This window comes from Oncorhynchus nerka, linkage group LG9b, assembly GCF_034236695.1.
Source record: "Oncorhynchus nerka isolate Pitt River linkage group LG9b, Oner_Uvic_2.0, whole genome shotgun sequence".
In the NCBI taxonomy this organism is placed as follows: Eukaryota; Metazoa; Chordata; class Actinopteri; order Salmoniformes; family Salmonidae; genus Oncorhynchus; species Oncorhynchus nerka.
Genome location: NC_088424.1, coordinates 51003837 through 51019671, shown reverse-complemented (window position 1 = coordinate 51019671; position 15835 = coordinate 51003837). Strand labels below are relative to the sequence as shown.

Below are 15835 nucleotides of genomic sequence, written 5' to 3'. Positions count from 1 at the left end.
ATTTCAAGTTTTCATAACAATGGGTAATCTTCCTTTTTGGATGCCGATTACGGCCGATTACATCGCAACCCACGAGGAAACTGCGTGGCAGGCTGACCACCTGCTACGGGAGTGCAGAGTCAAAAGGACCTTTTGGCTGCAATGAGCCAAGGTTAGTTGCTAGCTACCATTAAACTTACCTTATTAAAAAAACAATCAATCTTCACATAATCCCTGGTTAACGACACATGGTTGATGATATTACGAGGTTAACTAGCTTGTCCTGCGTTGCATATAATCAATGCGGTGCCTGTTAATTTATCATCGAATCACATCCTACTACGACTTCGCCAAACGGGTGACGATGATGATTTAACAGAACCACATTCGTTGCACCAATATAACTAACCATAAACATCAATGCCTTTCTTAAAATACATACAAACCTGCATATTTAGTTCAAATAAATGCATGTTTGCAGCCAATATTAACTTGGCAAATTGTGTCAATTCTCTTGCATTCAGTGCAAGCAGAGTCAGTGTATATGCAGCAGTTTGGGCCGCCTGGCTCGTTGCGAACTGTGTTGCTTCCTAACAAGGACTAATTAATACCGTAATTCATTTGCCAGAATTTTACATAACTATGACATAACATTGAAGGTTGTGCAATGTAACAGCAATATTTAGACTTCGGGATGCCACCCGTTAGATAAAATACGCAACGGTTCACTGAAAAAATAAAGATTTTGTTTTCTAAATTACCGTTTCCGGATTTGACCATATTAACGACCTAAGGATCTTATTTCTGTGTGTTATTATGTTATAATTAAGTCTATGATTTGATATTTGATAGAGCAGTCTGACTGAGCGGTGGTAGGCAGCAGCAGCTCGTTAGCATTCATTCAAACAGCATTTTAGTGTGTTATATTATAATTAAGTCTATGATTTGATATTTGATGGAGCAGTCTGACCGAGATTAGACTGGCAATACTAAAGTACCTATTAGAACATCCAATAGTCAAAGGTATATGAAATACAAATGGTATAGAGAGAAATAGTCCTATAATTCCTATAATAACTACAACCTAAAACTTCTTACCTGGGAATATTGAAGACTCATGTTAAAAGGAACCACCAGCTTTCATATGTTCTCATGTTCTGAGCCAGGAACTGAAACAATAGCTTTCTAACATGGCACATATTACACTTTTACTTTCTTCTCCAACACTTTGTTTTTGCATTATTTAAACCAAATTGAACATGTTTCATTATTTATTTGAGGCTAAATTGATTTTATTGATGTATTATATTAAGTTAAAATAAATGTGTTCATTCAGTATTGTTGTAATTGTCGTTATTACAAATATATGTATAAAAAAATCATCCGATTAATCGGTATCGGCTTTTTTTTTTTGGTCCTCCAATAATAGGCATCTGCGTTGAAAAACCACAATAGTTCATAGATGGCATCTGGTAATAAAAACCACAGTTGAAAAACCAGCAGGGTCTGGTAATAAAAACCACAGTCGACCTCTAGTTCATAGATGACCAGCAGTAATAAAAACCACATGACCTCTAGTTCATAGATGACCAGCAGGGGGTAATCAGTGGTCGACCTCTAGTTCATAGATGACCAGCAGGGTCTGGTAATAAAAACCACAGTCGACCTCTAGTTCATAGATGACCAGCAGGGTCTGGTAATAAAAACCACAGTCGGTCGACCTCTAGTTCATAGATGACCAGCAGGGTCTGGTAATAAAAACCACAGTCGGTCGACCTCTAGTTCATAGATGACCAGCAGGGTCTGGTAATAAAAACCACAGTCGGTCGACCTCTAGTTCATAGATGACCAGCAGGGTCTGGTAATAAAAACCACAGTGGTTGTAGAGGGTGCAACAGGTCAGCACCTCAGGAGGAAATGTCAGTTGGCTTTTCATAGCCGATCATTCAGAGTTAGAGACAGCAGGTGCGGTAGAGAGAGAGAGAGAGACGGGTTAGAGAGAGATGGGTGAGAGAGAGAGAGAGAGAGAGAGACGGGTTAGAGAGAGAGAGAGAGACGGGTTAGAGAGAGAGAGAGAGAGAGAGATGGGTTAGAGAGAGAGAGAGAGAGAGAGAGACGGGTTAGAGAGAGAGACGGGTTAGAGAGAGAGAGAGACGGGTTAGAGAGAGAGAGAGACGGGTTAGAGAGAGAGAGACGGGTTAGAGGGAGAGAGACGGGTTAGAGGGAGAGAGACGGGTTAGAGAGAGAGAGAGAGACAGCCGGTGCGGTAGAGAGAGAGACAGTAGAAAGACCACAGACACACACACACACATTACCTGTAAAGACCATACACACATTATCACTAAGGACCACACACACAGACACACACACAGACGACACACACAGACACAGACATACAGACACACACCCTCGTCAGTACCTGTTCTTCCACGGTCCACAGCTGGTTGAAGGTGTCAGGTTTACTCTGGTGACACAGCCGCCCTCGGATCAACTGGACACAGAGAGAGACGGGTTAGAACAGGGCTCCGGGCAGCCGAGCGGAAATGGAGGAAAACTCGCCTCCCTGCGGACCTGGCATCCTTTCACTCCCTCCTCTCTACATTTTTCTCCTCTGTCTCTGCTGCTAAAGCCACTTTCTACCACTCTAAATTCCAAGCATCTGCCTCTAACCCTAGGAAGCTCTTTGCCACCTTCTCCTCCCTCTTGAATCCTCCTCCCCCCCCTCCTCCCTCTCTGCAGATGACTTTGTCAACCATTTTGAAAAGAAGGTCGACGACATCCGATCCTCGTTTGCTAAGTCAAACGACACCGCTGGTTCTGCTCACACTGCCCTACCCTGTGCTCTGACCTCTTTCTCCCCTCTCTCTCCAGATGACATCTCGCGTCTTGTGACGCCGGCCGCCCAACAACCTGCCCGCTTGACCCTATCCCCTCCTCTCTTCTCCAGACCATCTCCGGTGACCTTCTCCCTTACCTCACCTCGCTCATCAACTCATCCCTGACCGCTGGCTACGTCCCTCCCGTCTTCAAGAGAGCGAGAGTTGCACCCCTTCTGAAAAAACCTACACTCGATCCCTCCGATGTCAACAACTACAGACCAGTATCCCTTCTTTCTTTTCTCTCCAAAACTCTTGAACGTGCCGTCCTTGGCCAGCTCTCCCGCTATCTCTCTCAGAATGACCTTCTTGATCCAAATCAGTCAGGTTTCAAGACTAGTCATTCAACTGAGACTGCTCTTCTCTGTATCACGGAGGCGCTCCGCACTGCTAAAGCTAACTCTCTCTCCTCTGCTCTCATCCTTCTAGACCTATCGGCTGCCTTCGATACTGTGAACCATCAGATCCTCCTCTCCACCCTCTCAGAGTTGGGCATCTCCGGCGCGGCCCACGCTTGGATTGCGTCCTACCTGACAGGTCGCTCCTACCAGGTGGCGTGGCGAGAATCCGTCTCCTCACCACGTGCTCTCACCACTGGTGTCCCCCAGGGCTCTGTTCTAGGCCCTCTCCTATTCTCGCTATACACCAAGTCACTTGGCTCTGTCATAACCTCACATGGTCTCTCCTATCATTGCTATGCAGACGACACACAATTAATCTTCTCCTTTCCCCCTTCTGACGACCAGGTGGCGAATCGCATCTCTGCATGTCTGGCAGACATATCAGTGTGGATGACGGACCATCACCTCAAGCTGAACTTCGGCAAGACGGAGCTGCTCTTCCTCCCGGGGAAGGACTGCCCGTTCCATGATCTCGCCATCACGGTTGACAACTCCATTGTGTCCTCGTCCCAGAGCGCTAAGAACCTTGGCGTGATCCTGGACAACACCCTGTCGTTCTCAAATAACATCAAGGCGGTGGCCCGTTCCTGTAGGTTCATGCTCTACAACATCCGCAGAGTACGACCCTGCCTCACACAGGAAGCGGCGCAGGTCCTAATCCAGGCACTTGTCATCTCCCGTCTGGATTACTGCAACTCGCTGTTGGCTGGGCTCCCTGCCTGTGCCATTAAACCCCTACAACACATCCAGAACGCCGCAGCCCGTCTGGTGTTCAACCTTCCCAAGTTCTCTCACGTCACCCCGCTCCTCCGCTCTCTCCACTGGCTTCCAGTTGAAGCTTGCATCCGCTACAAGACCATGGTGCTTGCCTACGGAGCTGTGAGGGAACGGCACCTCAGTACCTCCAGGCTCTGATCAGGCCCTACACCCAAACAAGGGCACTGCGTTCATCCACCTCTGGCCTGCTCGCCTCCCTACCACTGAGGAAGTACAGTTCCCGCTCAGCCCAGTCAAAACTGTTCGCTGCTCTGGCCCCCCAATGGTGGAACAAACTCCCTCACGACGCCAGGACAGCGGAGTCAATCACCACCTTCCGGAGACACCTGAAACCCCACCTCTTTAAGGAATACCTAGGATAGGATAAAGTAATCCTTCTCACCCCCCCTTAAAAGACCTAGATGCACTATTGTAAAGTGGCTGTTCCACTGGATGTCATAAGGTGAAAGCACCAATTTGTAAGTCGCTCTGGATAAGAGCGTCTGCTAAATGACTTAAATGTAAATGTTAGAGGGAGAGAGAGAGACGGGTTAGAGAGACGGGTTAGAGAGAGAGAGACGGGTTAGAGAGAGAGAGACGGGTTAGAGAGAGAGAGACGGTTGTTAGAGAGAGAGAGAGACGGGTTGTTAGAGAGAGAGAGAGACGGGTTAGAGAGAGAGAGAGACGGGTTAGAGAGAGAGAGAGAGACGGGTTAGAGAGAGAGAGAGATGGGTTAGAGAGAGAGAGAGACGGGTTAGAGAGAGAGAGAGAGACGGGTTAGAGAGAGAGAGAGACGGGTTAGAGAGAGAGAGAAAGACGGGTTAGAGAGAGAGAGAGAGACGGGTTAGAGAGAGAGAGAGAAGGGTTAGAGAGAGAGAGAGAGACGGGTTAGAGAGAGAGAGAGAAGGGTTAGAGAGAGAGAGACGGGTTAGAGAGAGAGACGGGTTAGAGAGAGAGAGAGATGGGTTAGAGAGAGAGAGAGACGGGTTAGAGAGAGAGAGAGAGACGGGTTAGAGAGAGAGAGATGGGTTAGAGAGAGAGAGAGAGAGACGGGTTAGAGAGAGAGACGGGTTAGAGAGAGAGAGAGAGAGAGAGAGAGACGGGTTAGAGAGAGAGACGGGTTAGAGAGAGAGAGAGACGGGTTAGAGAGAGAGAGAGAAGGGTTAGAGAGAGAGAGAGACGGGTTAGAGAGAGAGAGAAGGGTTAGAGAGAGAGAGAGACGGGTTAGAGAGAGAGATGGGTTAGAGAGAGAGAGAGCGGGTTAGAGAGAGAGAGACGGGTTAGAGAGAGAGAGAGAGATGGGTTAGAGAGAGAGACGGGTTAGAGAGAGAGAGACGGGTTAGAGAGAGAGAGACGGGTTAGAGAGAGAGAGAGACGGGTTAGAGAGAGAGAGAGACGGGTTAGAGAGAGAGAGAGACGGGTTAGAGAGAGAGAGAGAAGGGTAGAGAGAGAGAGAGAGACGGGTTAGAGAGAGAGAGAGAGACGGGTTAGAGAGAGAGAGACGGGTTAGAGAGAGAGAGAGTCGGGTTAGAGAGAGAGAGAGACGGGTTAGAGAGAGAGAGAGAGAGAGACGGGTTAGAGAGAGAGAGAGACGGGTTAGAGAGAGAGAGAGACGGGTTAGAGAGAGAGAGAGACGGGTTAGAGAGAGAGAGAGACGGGTTAGAGAGAGAGAGACGGGTTAGAGAGAGAGAGAGAGACGGGTTAGAGAGAGAGAGACGGGTTAGAGAGAGAGAGAGACGGGTTAGAGAGAGACGGGTTAGAGAGAGAGAGAGACGGGTTAGAGAGAGAGAGAGACGGGTTAGAGAGAGAGAGAGACGGGTTAGAGAGAGAGAGAGACGGGTTAGAGAGAGAGAGAGACGGGTTAGAGAGAGAGAGACGGGTTAGAGAGAGAGAGACGGGTTAGAGAGAGAGACGGGTTAGAGAGAGAGAGACGGGTTAGAGAGAGAGAGAGATGGGTTAGAGAGAGAGACGGGTTAGAGAGAGAGAGAGACGGGTTAGAGAGAGAGAGAGACGGGTTAGAGAGAGAGAGAGAGGGGTTAGAGAGAGAGAGAGAGACGGGTTAGAGAGAGAGAGAGACAGGTTAGAGAGAGAGAGAGAAGGGTTAGAGAGAGAGAGAGAGAGACGGGTTAGAGAGAGAGAGAGAGACGGGTTAGAGAGAGAGAGACGGGTTAGAGAGAGACGGGTTAGAGAGAGAGAGAGACGGGTTAGAGAGAGAGAGACGGGTTAGAGAGAGAGAGAGGGTTAGAGAGAGACGGGTTAGAGAGAGAAAGACGGGTTAGAGAGAGAGACGGGTTAGAGAGAGAGAGAGAGAGACGGGTTAGAGAGAGAGAGAGACGGGTTAGAGAGAGACGGGTTAGAGAGAGAGATGGGTTAGAGAGAGAGAGAGACGGGTTAGAGAGAGAGAGAGATGGGTTAGAGAGAGAGAGAGAGAGACGGGTTAGAGAGAGAGAGAGAGAGAGACGGGTTAGAGAGAGAGAGAGAGAGAGACGGGTTAGAGAGAGAGAGAGAGAGACGGGTTAGAGAGAGAGAGAGACAGGTTAGAGAGAGAGAGACGGGTTAGAGAGAGAGAGACGGGTTAGAGAGAGAGAGACGGGTTAGAGAGAGAGAGAGACGGGTTAGAGAGAGAGAGAGAGAGACGGGTTAGAGAGAGAGAAGGGTTAGAGAGAGAGAGAGAGAGACGGGTTAGAGAGAGAGAGAGAGACGGGTTAGAGAGAGAGAGAGAGAGAGACGGGTTAGAGAGAGAGAGAGAGAGACGGGTTAGAGAGAGAGAAAGAGAGACGGGTTAGAGAGAGAGAGAGAGACGGGTTAGAGAGAGAGAGAGAGACGGGTTAGAGAGAGAGAGAGAGAGACGGGTTAGAGAGAGAGAGAGAGAAGGGTTAGAGAGAGAGAGAGAGAGAAGGGTTAGAGAGAGAGAGACGGGTTAGAGAGAGAGACGGGTTAGAGAGAGAGAGACGGGTTAGAGAGAGAGAGAGAGAGAGACGGGTTAGAGAGAGAGAGAGAGACGGGTTAGAGAGAGAGAGACGGGTTAGAGAGAGAGACGGGTTAGAGAGAGAGACGGGTTAGAGAGAGAGAGACGGGTTTTAGAGAGAGAGACGGGTTAGAGAGAGAGAGACGGGTTAGAGAGAGAGAGAGAGAGACGGGTTAGAGAGAGAGAGACGGGTTAGAGAGAGAGAGAGAGAGAGAGAGAGACGGGTTAGAGAGAGAGAGAGACGGGTTAGAGAGAGAGAGAGACGGGTTAGAGAGAGACGGGTTTTAGAGAGAGAGAGACGGGTTAAAGAGAGAGACGGGTTAGAGGAGAGAGAGAGAGAGAGAGACGGGTTAGAGAGAGAGAGACGGGTTTTAGAGAGAGAGACGGGTTAGAGAGAGAGAGAGAGAGACGGGTTAGAGAGAGAGACGGGTTAGAGAGAGACGGGTTAGAGAGAGAGACGGGTTAGATTTCATGGTGAAAACCCTGAGCGGTTTCCTTCCTCTCCGGCAACTGAGTTAGGAAGGACGCCTGTATCTTTGTAGTGTCTGGGTGTATTAATAACGTGTAATGAATAACTTCACCATGTTCAAATAGATATTCAATGTCAGATGTTTCATTTGATTTGTACCCATCGACCAATAGGTACCTTTCTTTGTGAGTCATTGGAAAACCTCCCTGGTCTTTGTGGTTGATTCTGTGTTTTAAATTCACTGCTTCGACTGAGGGACCTTACAGTATGTGTGGGGTACAGAGATGAGGGACCTTACAGTATGTGTGGGGTACAGAGATGAGGGACCTTACAGTATGTGTGGGGTACAGAGATGAGGGACCTTACAGTATGTGTGGGGTACAGAGATGAGGGACCTTACAGTATGTGTGGGGTACAGAGATGAGGGACCTTACAGTATGTGTGGGGTACAGAGATGAGGGACCTTACAGTATGTGTGGGGTACAGAGATGAGGGACCGTACAGATAATTGTCTGTGTGGGGTACAGAGATGAGGGACCTGACAGATAATTGTCTGTGTGGGGTACAGAGATGAGGGACCTGACAGTATGTGTGGGGTACAGAGATGAGGGACCTTACAGATAATTGTCTGTGTGGGGTACAGAGATGAGGGACCTTACAGTATGTGTGGGGTACAGAGATGAGGGACCGTACAGTATGTGTGGGGTACAGAGATGAGGGACCTTACAGATAATTGTCTGTGTGGGGTACAGAGATGAGGGACCTTACAGTATGTGTGGGGTACAGAGATGAGGGACCTTACAGTATGTGTGGGGTACAGAGATGAGGGACCGTACAGTATGTGTGGGGTACAGAGATGAGGGACCTTACAGTATGTGTGGGGTACAGAGATGAGGGACCTTACAGTATGTGTGGGGTACAGAGATGAGGGACCTTACAGTATGTGTGGGGTACAGAGATGAGGGACCTTACAGTATGTGTTGGGTACAGAGATGAGGGACCTTACAGTATGTGTGGGGTACAGAGATGAGGGACCTTACAGTATGTGTGGGGTACAGAGATGAGGGACCGTACAGATAATTGTCTGTGTTGGGTACAGAGATGAGGGACCTTACAGTATGTGTGGGGTACAGAGATGAGGGACCTTACAGTATGTGTGGGGTACAGAGATGAGGGACCTTACAGTATGTGTGGGGTACAGAGATGAGGGACCTTACAGTATGTGTGGGGTACAGAGATGAGGGACCTTACAGTATGTGTGGGGTACAGAGATGAGGGACCTTACAGTATGTGTGGGGTACAGAGATGAGGGACCTTACAGTATGTGTGGGGTACAGAGATGAGGGACCTTACAGTATGTGTGGGGTACAGAGATGAGGGACCGTACAGATAATTGTCTGTGTTGGGTACAGAGATGAGGGACCTTACAGTATGTGTGGGGTACAGAGATGAGGAACCTTACAGTATGTGTGGGGTACAGAGATGAGGTACCTTACAGTATGTGTGGGGTACAGAGATGAGGGACCTTACAGTATGTGTGGGGTACAGAGATGAGGGACCGTACAGATAATTGTATGTGTGGGGTACAGAGATGAGGGACCTTACAGTATGTGTGGGGTACAGAGATGAGGGACCTTACAGTATGTGTGGGGTACAGAGATGAGGGACCTTACAGTATGTGTGGGGTACAGAGATGAGGGACCTTACAGATAATTGTATGTGTGGGGTACAGAGATGAGGGACCTTACAGTATGTGTGGGGTACAGAGATGAGGGACCTTACAGTATGTGTGGGGTACAGAGATGAGGGACCTTACAGTATGTGTGGGGTACAGAGATGAGGGACCTTACAGATAATTGTATATTTGGGGTACAGAGATGAGGGACCTTACAGTATGTGTTGGGGTACAGAGATGAGGGACCTTACAGTATGTGTGGGGTACAGAGATGAGGGACCTTACAGTATGTGTTGGGGTACAGAGATGAGGGACCTTACAGTATGTGTTGGGTACAGAGATGAGGAACCTTACAGTATGTGTGGGGTACAGAGATGAGGTACCTTACAGTATGTGTGGGGTACAGAGATGAGGGACCTTACAGTATGTGTTGGGGTACAGAGATGAGGGACCTTACAGTATGTGTGGGGTACAGAGATGAGGGACCTTACAGTATGTGTGGGGTACAGAGATGAGGGACCTTACAGTATGTGTTGGGTACAGAGATGAGGAACCTTACAGTATGTGTGGGGTACAGAGATGAGGGACCTTACAGTATGTGTGGGGTACAGAGATGAGGAACCTTACAGTATGTGTGGGGTACAGAGATGAGGGACCTTACAGTATGTGTGGGGTACAGAGATGAGGGACCTTACAGTATGTGTGGGGTACAGAGATGAGGGACCTTACAGTATGTGTGGGGTACAGAGATGAGGGACCTTACAGTATGTGTGGGGTACAGAGATGAGGGACCTGACAGATAATTGTATGTGTTGTGGTACAGAGATGAGGGCCCTTACAGTATGTGTGGGGTACAGAGATGAGGGACCTTACAGTATGTGTGGGGTACAGAGATGAGGGACCTTACAGTATGTGTGGGGTACAGAGATGAGGGACCTTACAGTATGTGTGGGGTACAGAGATGAGGGACCTTACAGTATGTGTTGGGGTACAGAGATGAGGGACCTTACAGTATGTGTTGGGGTACAGAGATGAGGGACCTTACAGATAATTGTATGTGTTGGGTACAGAGATGAGGGACCTTACAGTATGTGTGGGGTACAGAGATGAGGTACCTTACAGTATGTGTTGGGTACAGAGATGAGGGACCTTACAGTATGTGTGGGGTACAGAGATGAGGGACCTTACAGTATGTGTGGGGTACAGAGATGAGGGACCTTACAGTATGTGTGGGGTACAGAGATGAGGGACCTTACAGTATGTGTTGTGGTACAGAGATGAGGGACCTTACAGTATGTGTTGTGGTACAGAGATGAGGGACCTTACAGTATGTGTTGTGGTACAGAGATGAGGGACCTTACAGTATGTGTGGGGTACAGAGATGAGGGACCTTACAGTATGTGTTGTGGTACAGAGATGAGGGACCTTACAGTATGTGTGGGGTACAGAGATGAGGGACCTTACAGTATGTGTGGGGTACAGAGATGAGGGACCTTACAGTATGTGTTGTGGTACAGAGATGAGGGACCTTACAGTATGTGTGGGGTACAGAGATGAGGGACCTTACAGTATGTGTGGGGTACAGAGATGAGGGACCGTACAGATAATTGTCTGTGTTGGGTACAGAGATGAGGGACCTTACAGTATGTGTGGGGTACAGAGATGAGGGACCGTACAGATAATTGTATGTGTGGGGTACAGAGATGAGGGACCTTACAGTATGTGTGGGGTACAGAGATGAGGGACCTTACAGATAATTGTATGTGTGGGGTACAGAGATGAGGGACCTTACAGTATGTGTGGGGTACAGAGATGAGGGACCTTACAGTATGTGTGGGGTACAGAGATGAGGGACCTTACAGTATGTGTTGGGGTACAGAGATGAGGGACCTTACAGATAATTGTATATTTGGGGTACAGAGATGAGGGACCTTACAGATAATTGTATATGTGGGGTACAGAGATGAGGGACCTTACAGTATGTGTGGGGTACAGAGATGAGGGACCTTACAGTATGTGTTGGGGTACAGAGATGAGGGACCTTACAGTATGTGTTGGGTACAGAGATGAGGAACCTTACAGTATGTGTGGGGTACAGAGATGAGGTACCTTACAGTATGTGTGGGGTACAGAGATGAGGGACCTTACAGTATGTGTTGGGGTACAGAGATGAGGGACCTTACAGTATGTGTGGGGTACAGAGATGAGGGACCTTACAGTATGTGTGGGGTACAGAGATGAGGGACCTTACAGTATGTGTTGGGTACAGAGATGAGGAACCTTACAGTATGTGTGGGGTACAGAGATGAGGGACCTTACAGTATGTGTGGGGTACAGAGATGAGGGCCCTTACAGTATGTGTTGGGGTACAGAGATGAAGGACCTTACAGTATGTGTGGGGTACAGAGATGAGGGACCTTACAGATAATTGTATGTACAGAGATGAGGTAATCGTTCAAAAAGTGAATCCATGCAACTTATTATGTGACTTGATGAGCACATTTTTACTCCTGAACTATTTAGGCTCGACATAACAAAAGGGTTGAATACTTATTGACTGAAGACATTGCCGCTTTTAATTTTTTATTGATTTGTAAAAATGTTGAAAAACATAATTCCTCTCATGGGGTATTATGGTTTATTATGCGTTGGCCAGTGACAAAACAAATCTACATTTCTATTTATTAATTGAACCTGTATTTAACTAGGCAAGTCAGTTCAGAACAAATTCTTATTTACAATGACGGCCTGCAGGGGAACAGTGGGTTAACTGCCTTGTTCAGGGGCAGAACAACAGATTTTTACCTTGTCAGCTCTGGGATTCGATCCAGCAACCTTTCGGTTACTGGCCCAACGCTCTAACCACTAGACTACCTGCCGCCCCTCCACTCTAACCACTAGACTACCTGCCGCCCCTCCACTCTAACCACTAGACTACCTGCCGCCCCTCCACTCCACTCTAACCACTAGACTACCTGCCGCCCCTCCACTCTAACCACTAGGCTACCTGCCGCCCCTCCACTCCCCTCTAACCACTAGGCTACCTGCCGCCCCTCCACTCTAACCACTAGGCTACCTGCCGCCCCTCCACTCTAACCACTAGGCTACCTGCCGCCCCTCCACTCTAACCACTAGACTACCTGCCGCCCCTCCACTCTAACCACTAGACTACCTGCCGCCCCTCCACTCTAACCACTAACCACTAGACTACCTGCCGCCCCTCCACTCTAACCACTAGGCTACCTGCCGCCCCTCCACTCCCCTCTAACCACTAGACTACCTGCCGCCCCTCCACTCTAACCACTAGACTACCTGCCGCCCCTCCACTCTAACCACTAGACTACCTGCCGCCCCTCCACTCTAACCACTAGGCTACCTGCCGCCCCTCCACTCCCCTCTAACCACTAGACTACCTGCCGCCCCTCCACTCTAACCACTAGGCTACCTGCCGCCCCTCCACTCTAACCACTAGGCTACCTGCCGCCCCTCCACTCTAACCACTAGACTACCTGCCGCCCCTCCACTCTAACCACTAGGCTACCTGCCGCCCCTCCACTCTAACCACTAGGCTACCTGCCGCCCCTCCACTCTAACCACTAGGCTACCTGCCGCCCCTCCACTCCCCTCTAACCACTAGGCTACCTGCCGCCCCTCCACTCTAACCACTAGGCTACCTGCCGCCCCTCCACTCCCCTCTAACCACTAGGCTACCTGCCGCCCCTCCACTCTAACCACTAGGCTACCTGCCGCCCCTCCTCTCCCCTCTAACCACTAGACTACCTGCCGCCCCTCCACTCCCCTCTAACCACTAGGCTACCTGCCGCCCCTCCTCTCCCCTCTAACCACTAGACTACCTGCCGCCCCTCCACTCTAACCACTAGGCTACCTGCCGCCCCTCCACTCTAACCACTAGACTACCTGCCGCCCCTCCACTCTAACCACTAGGCTACCTGCCGCCCCTCCACTCTAACCACTAGGCTACCTGCCGCCCCTCCCCTCTAACCACTAGGCTACCTGCCGCCCCTCCACTCCCCTCTAACCACTAGGCTACCTGCCGCCCCTCCCCTCTAACCACTAGGCTACCTGCCGCCCCTCCACTCCCCTCTAACCACTAGGCTACCTGCCGCCCCTCCACTCCCCTCTAACCACTAGGCTACCCAATGTAATCCATTTTAAATTCAGGCTTTAAGACAACAAAATGTGGAGAATGTCAAGGCATGTGAATACCTTCTGAAGGCATCGTGTGTGTGTGTGTGTGTGTGTTGGGGAGCGTAACCGTAACCATTGGCAGTATGTTTACCTGTGAGTTGCTGCTGTTCTCCAGAGCATCACTAGAGGGCAGAGCAGAGTACAGGGTCGACGATTCACCCTCCTTGTCCTTGGGATCCAAGGGGCTGATTGGTCGGTCTGGTAACCTGACTATAGAAATAATAATACAGCACACTGATTGGTCAGTCTGGTAACCTGACTATAATAATAATAATACAGCACACTGATTGGTCAGTCTGGTAACTATAGTAATAATAATACAGCACACTGATTGGTCAGTCTGGTAACTATAGTAATAATAATACAGCACACTGATTGGTCAGTCTGGTAACCTGACTATAGTAATAATAATAATAATACAGCACACTGATTGGTCAGTCTGGTAACTATGGTAATAATAATACAGCACACTGATTGGTCAGTCTGGTAACTATAGTAATAATAATACAGCACACTGATTGGTCAGTCTGGTAACTATAGTAATAATAATACAGCACACTGATTGGTCAGTCTGGTAACTATAGTAATAATAATAATAGAGCACACTGATTGGTCAGTCTGGTAACTATAGTAATAATAATAGAGCACACTGATTGGTCAGTCTGGTAACTATAGTAATAATAATACAGCACACTGATTGGTCAGTCTGGTAACTATAGTAATAATAATACAGCACACTGATTGGTCAGTCTGGTAACTATAGTAATAATAATACAGCACACTGATTGGTCAGTCTGGTAACTATAGTAATAATAATACAGCACACTAATTGGTCAGTCGGGTAACTATAGTAATAATAATACAGCACACTGATTGGTCAGTCTGGTAACTATATTAATAATAATACAGCACACTGATTGGTCAGTCTGGTAACTATAGTAATAATAATACAGCACACTGATTGGTCAGTCTGGTAACTATAGTAATAATAATACAGCACACTGATTAGTCAGTCGGGTAACTATAGTAATAATAATACAGCACACTGATTGGTCAGTCTGGTAACTATAGTAATAATAATACAGCACACTGATTGGTCAGTCTGGTAACTATAGTAATAATAATACAGCACACTGATTGGTCAGTCTGGTAACTATAGTAATAATAATACAGCACACTGATTGGTCAGTCTGGTAACTATAGTAATAATAATACAGCACACTGATTGGTCAGTCTGGTAACTATAGTAATAATAATACAGCACACTGATTGGAGACAGAAAGAACAAAGCATTTCCAAAACATTGGAAGATATCTTCCAATTATTACTATAGTTACCAGACTGACCAATCAGTGTGCTGTATTATTATTACTATAACCCATTTCAATTATGAAATAAACAATTCATCAATCAAACAACTTAATTCATACGATGCCTTGTCGGTAACGATCGACTTACCCTGATCGAATATGAGTTTGAGCCTCCTGGTCGACTTATCCTTATCGAATATGAGTTTGAGCCTCCTGGTTGACTTACCCTCATCAGTTTGAGCCTCCTGATCGACTTACCCTCATCAGTTTGAGCCTCCTGGTCGACTTACCCTCATCAGTTTGACTTACCCTCATCAGTTTGAGCCTCCTGATCGACTTACCCTCATCAGTTTGAGCCTCCTGGTCGACTTACCCTCATCAGTTTGACTTACCCTCATCAGTTTGAGCCTCCTGATCGACTTACCCTCATCAGTTTGAGCCTCCTGGTCGACTTACCCTCATCAGTTTGACTTACCCTCATCAGTTTGACTTACCCTCATCAGTTTGAGCCTCCTGGTCGACTTACCCTCATCAGTTTGAGCCTCCTGGTCGACTTACCCTCATCAGTTTGAGCCTCCTGGTCGACTTACCCTCATCAGTTTGAGCCTCCTGATCGACTTACCCTTATCGAATATGAGTTTTAGCCTCCTGGTTTTGCGTTTCTTGTCACAGAACTCCCTCTCGAAGTCTCCCAGTCCTGACGTGTACTGGTCCCATGAGACGTCTGGCAGCTGAACCACTCTCTGGGGCCGCGGCAGGCCCAGTTCCACCTGGGGGTCAGAGGTAATAACTCAGCAGGAAGTGACCTCATAGAACAAGACAGAGAGAGATAGGGAGAGAGAGGGAGAGAGATAGAGAGAGAGGAGCAACAAACCTGTTTCTGCTGCTGCTCTACAAATCTGATGGGCTCAAAGAGGGTTATAACACATCCTATACCTGTTATAACAGGTTATAATAGTTACTATGACACAGAACAGTACCTGTTTCTGCAGCTGCTCCACAAAGCTGACGGGGTCTTGGAGAGCTTCTCTCTGCTGTCTGGCCAGACGCTCCAAGTCCAGTATACTCTGAGTTCTCTGGGCCTCCAACACACCTACAGTCTGGAGTAACCTCTGGTAACTGATGGAGAGGGGGGGGGGGTAACAGAGGGGGGGAGTTGTTAATTTGCTTATTAGGATCCACATTACCTTTT

At 48.2% G+C, this 15835-nt stretch overlaps 1 protein-coding gene across 1 annotated transcript in view; it reads right to left on the bottom strand.

Moving 5' to 3' along the window:
• zzz3 (zinc finger, ZZ-type containing 3) overlaps window positions 1-15835 on the bottom strand; it is a 73536-nt gene that overhangs the window by 16722 nt on the left and 40979 nt on the right. Inside the window, exons 3-6 of the mRNA XM_065013830.1 lie at window positions 15624-15762; window positions 15266-15413; window positions 13425-13543; window positions 2399-2470 (exon numbers count right to left, since the gene is read on the bottom strand). Coding sequence (XP_064869902.1) covers window positions 2399-2470; window positions 13425-13543; window positions 15266-15413; window positions 15624-15762 — 478 coding nt within the window. The remainder of the gene's footprint in view (window positions 1-2398; window positions 2471-13424; window positions 13544-15265; window positions 15414-15623; window positions 15763-15835) is intronic.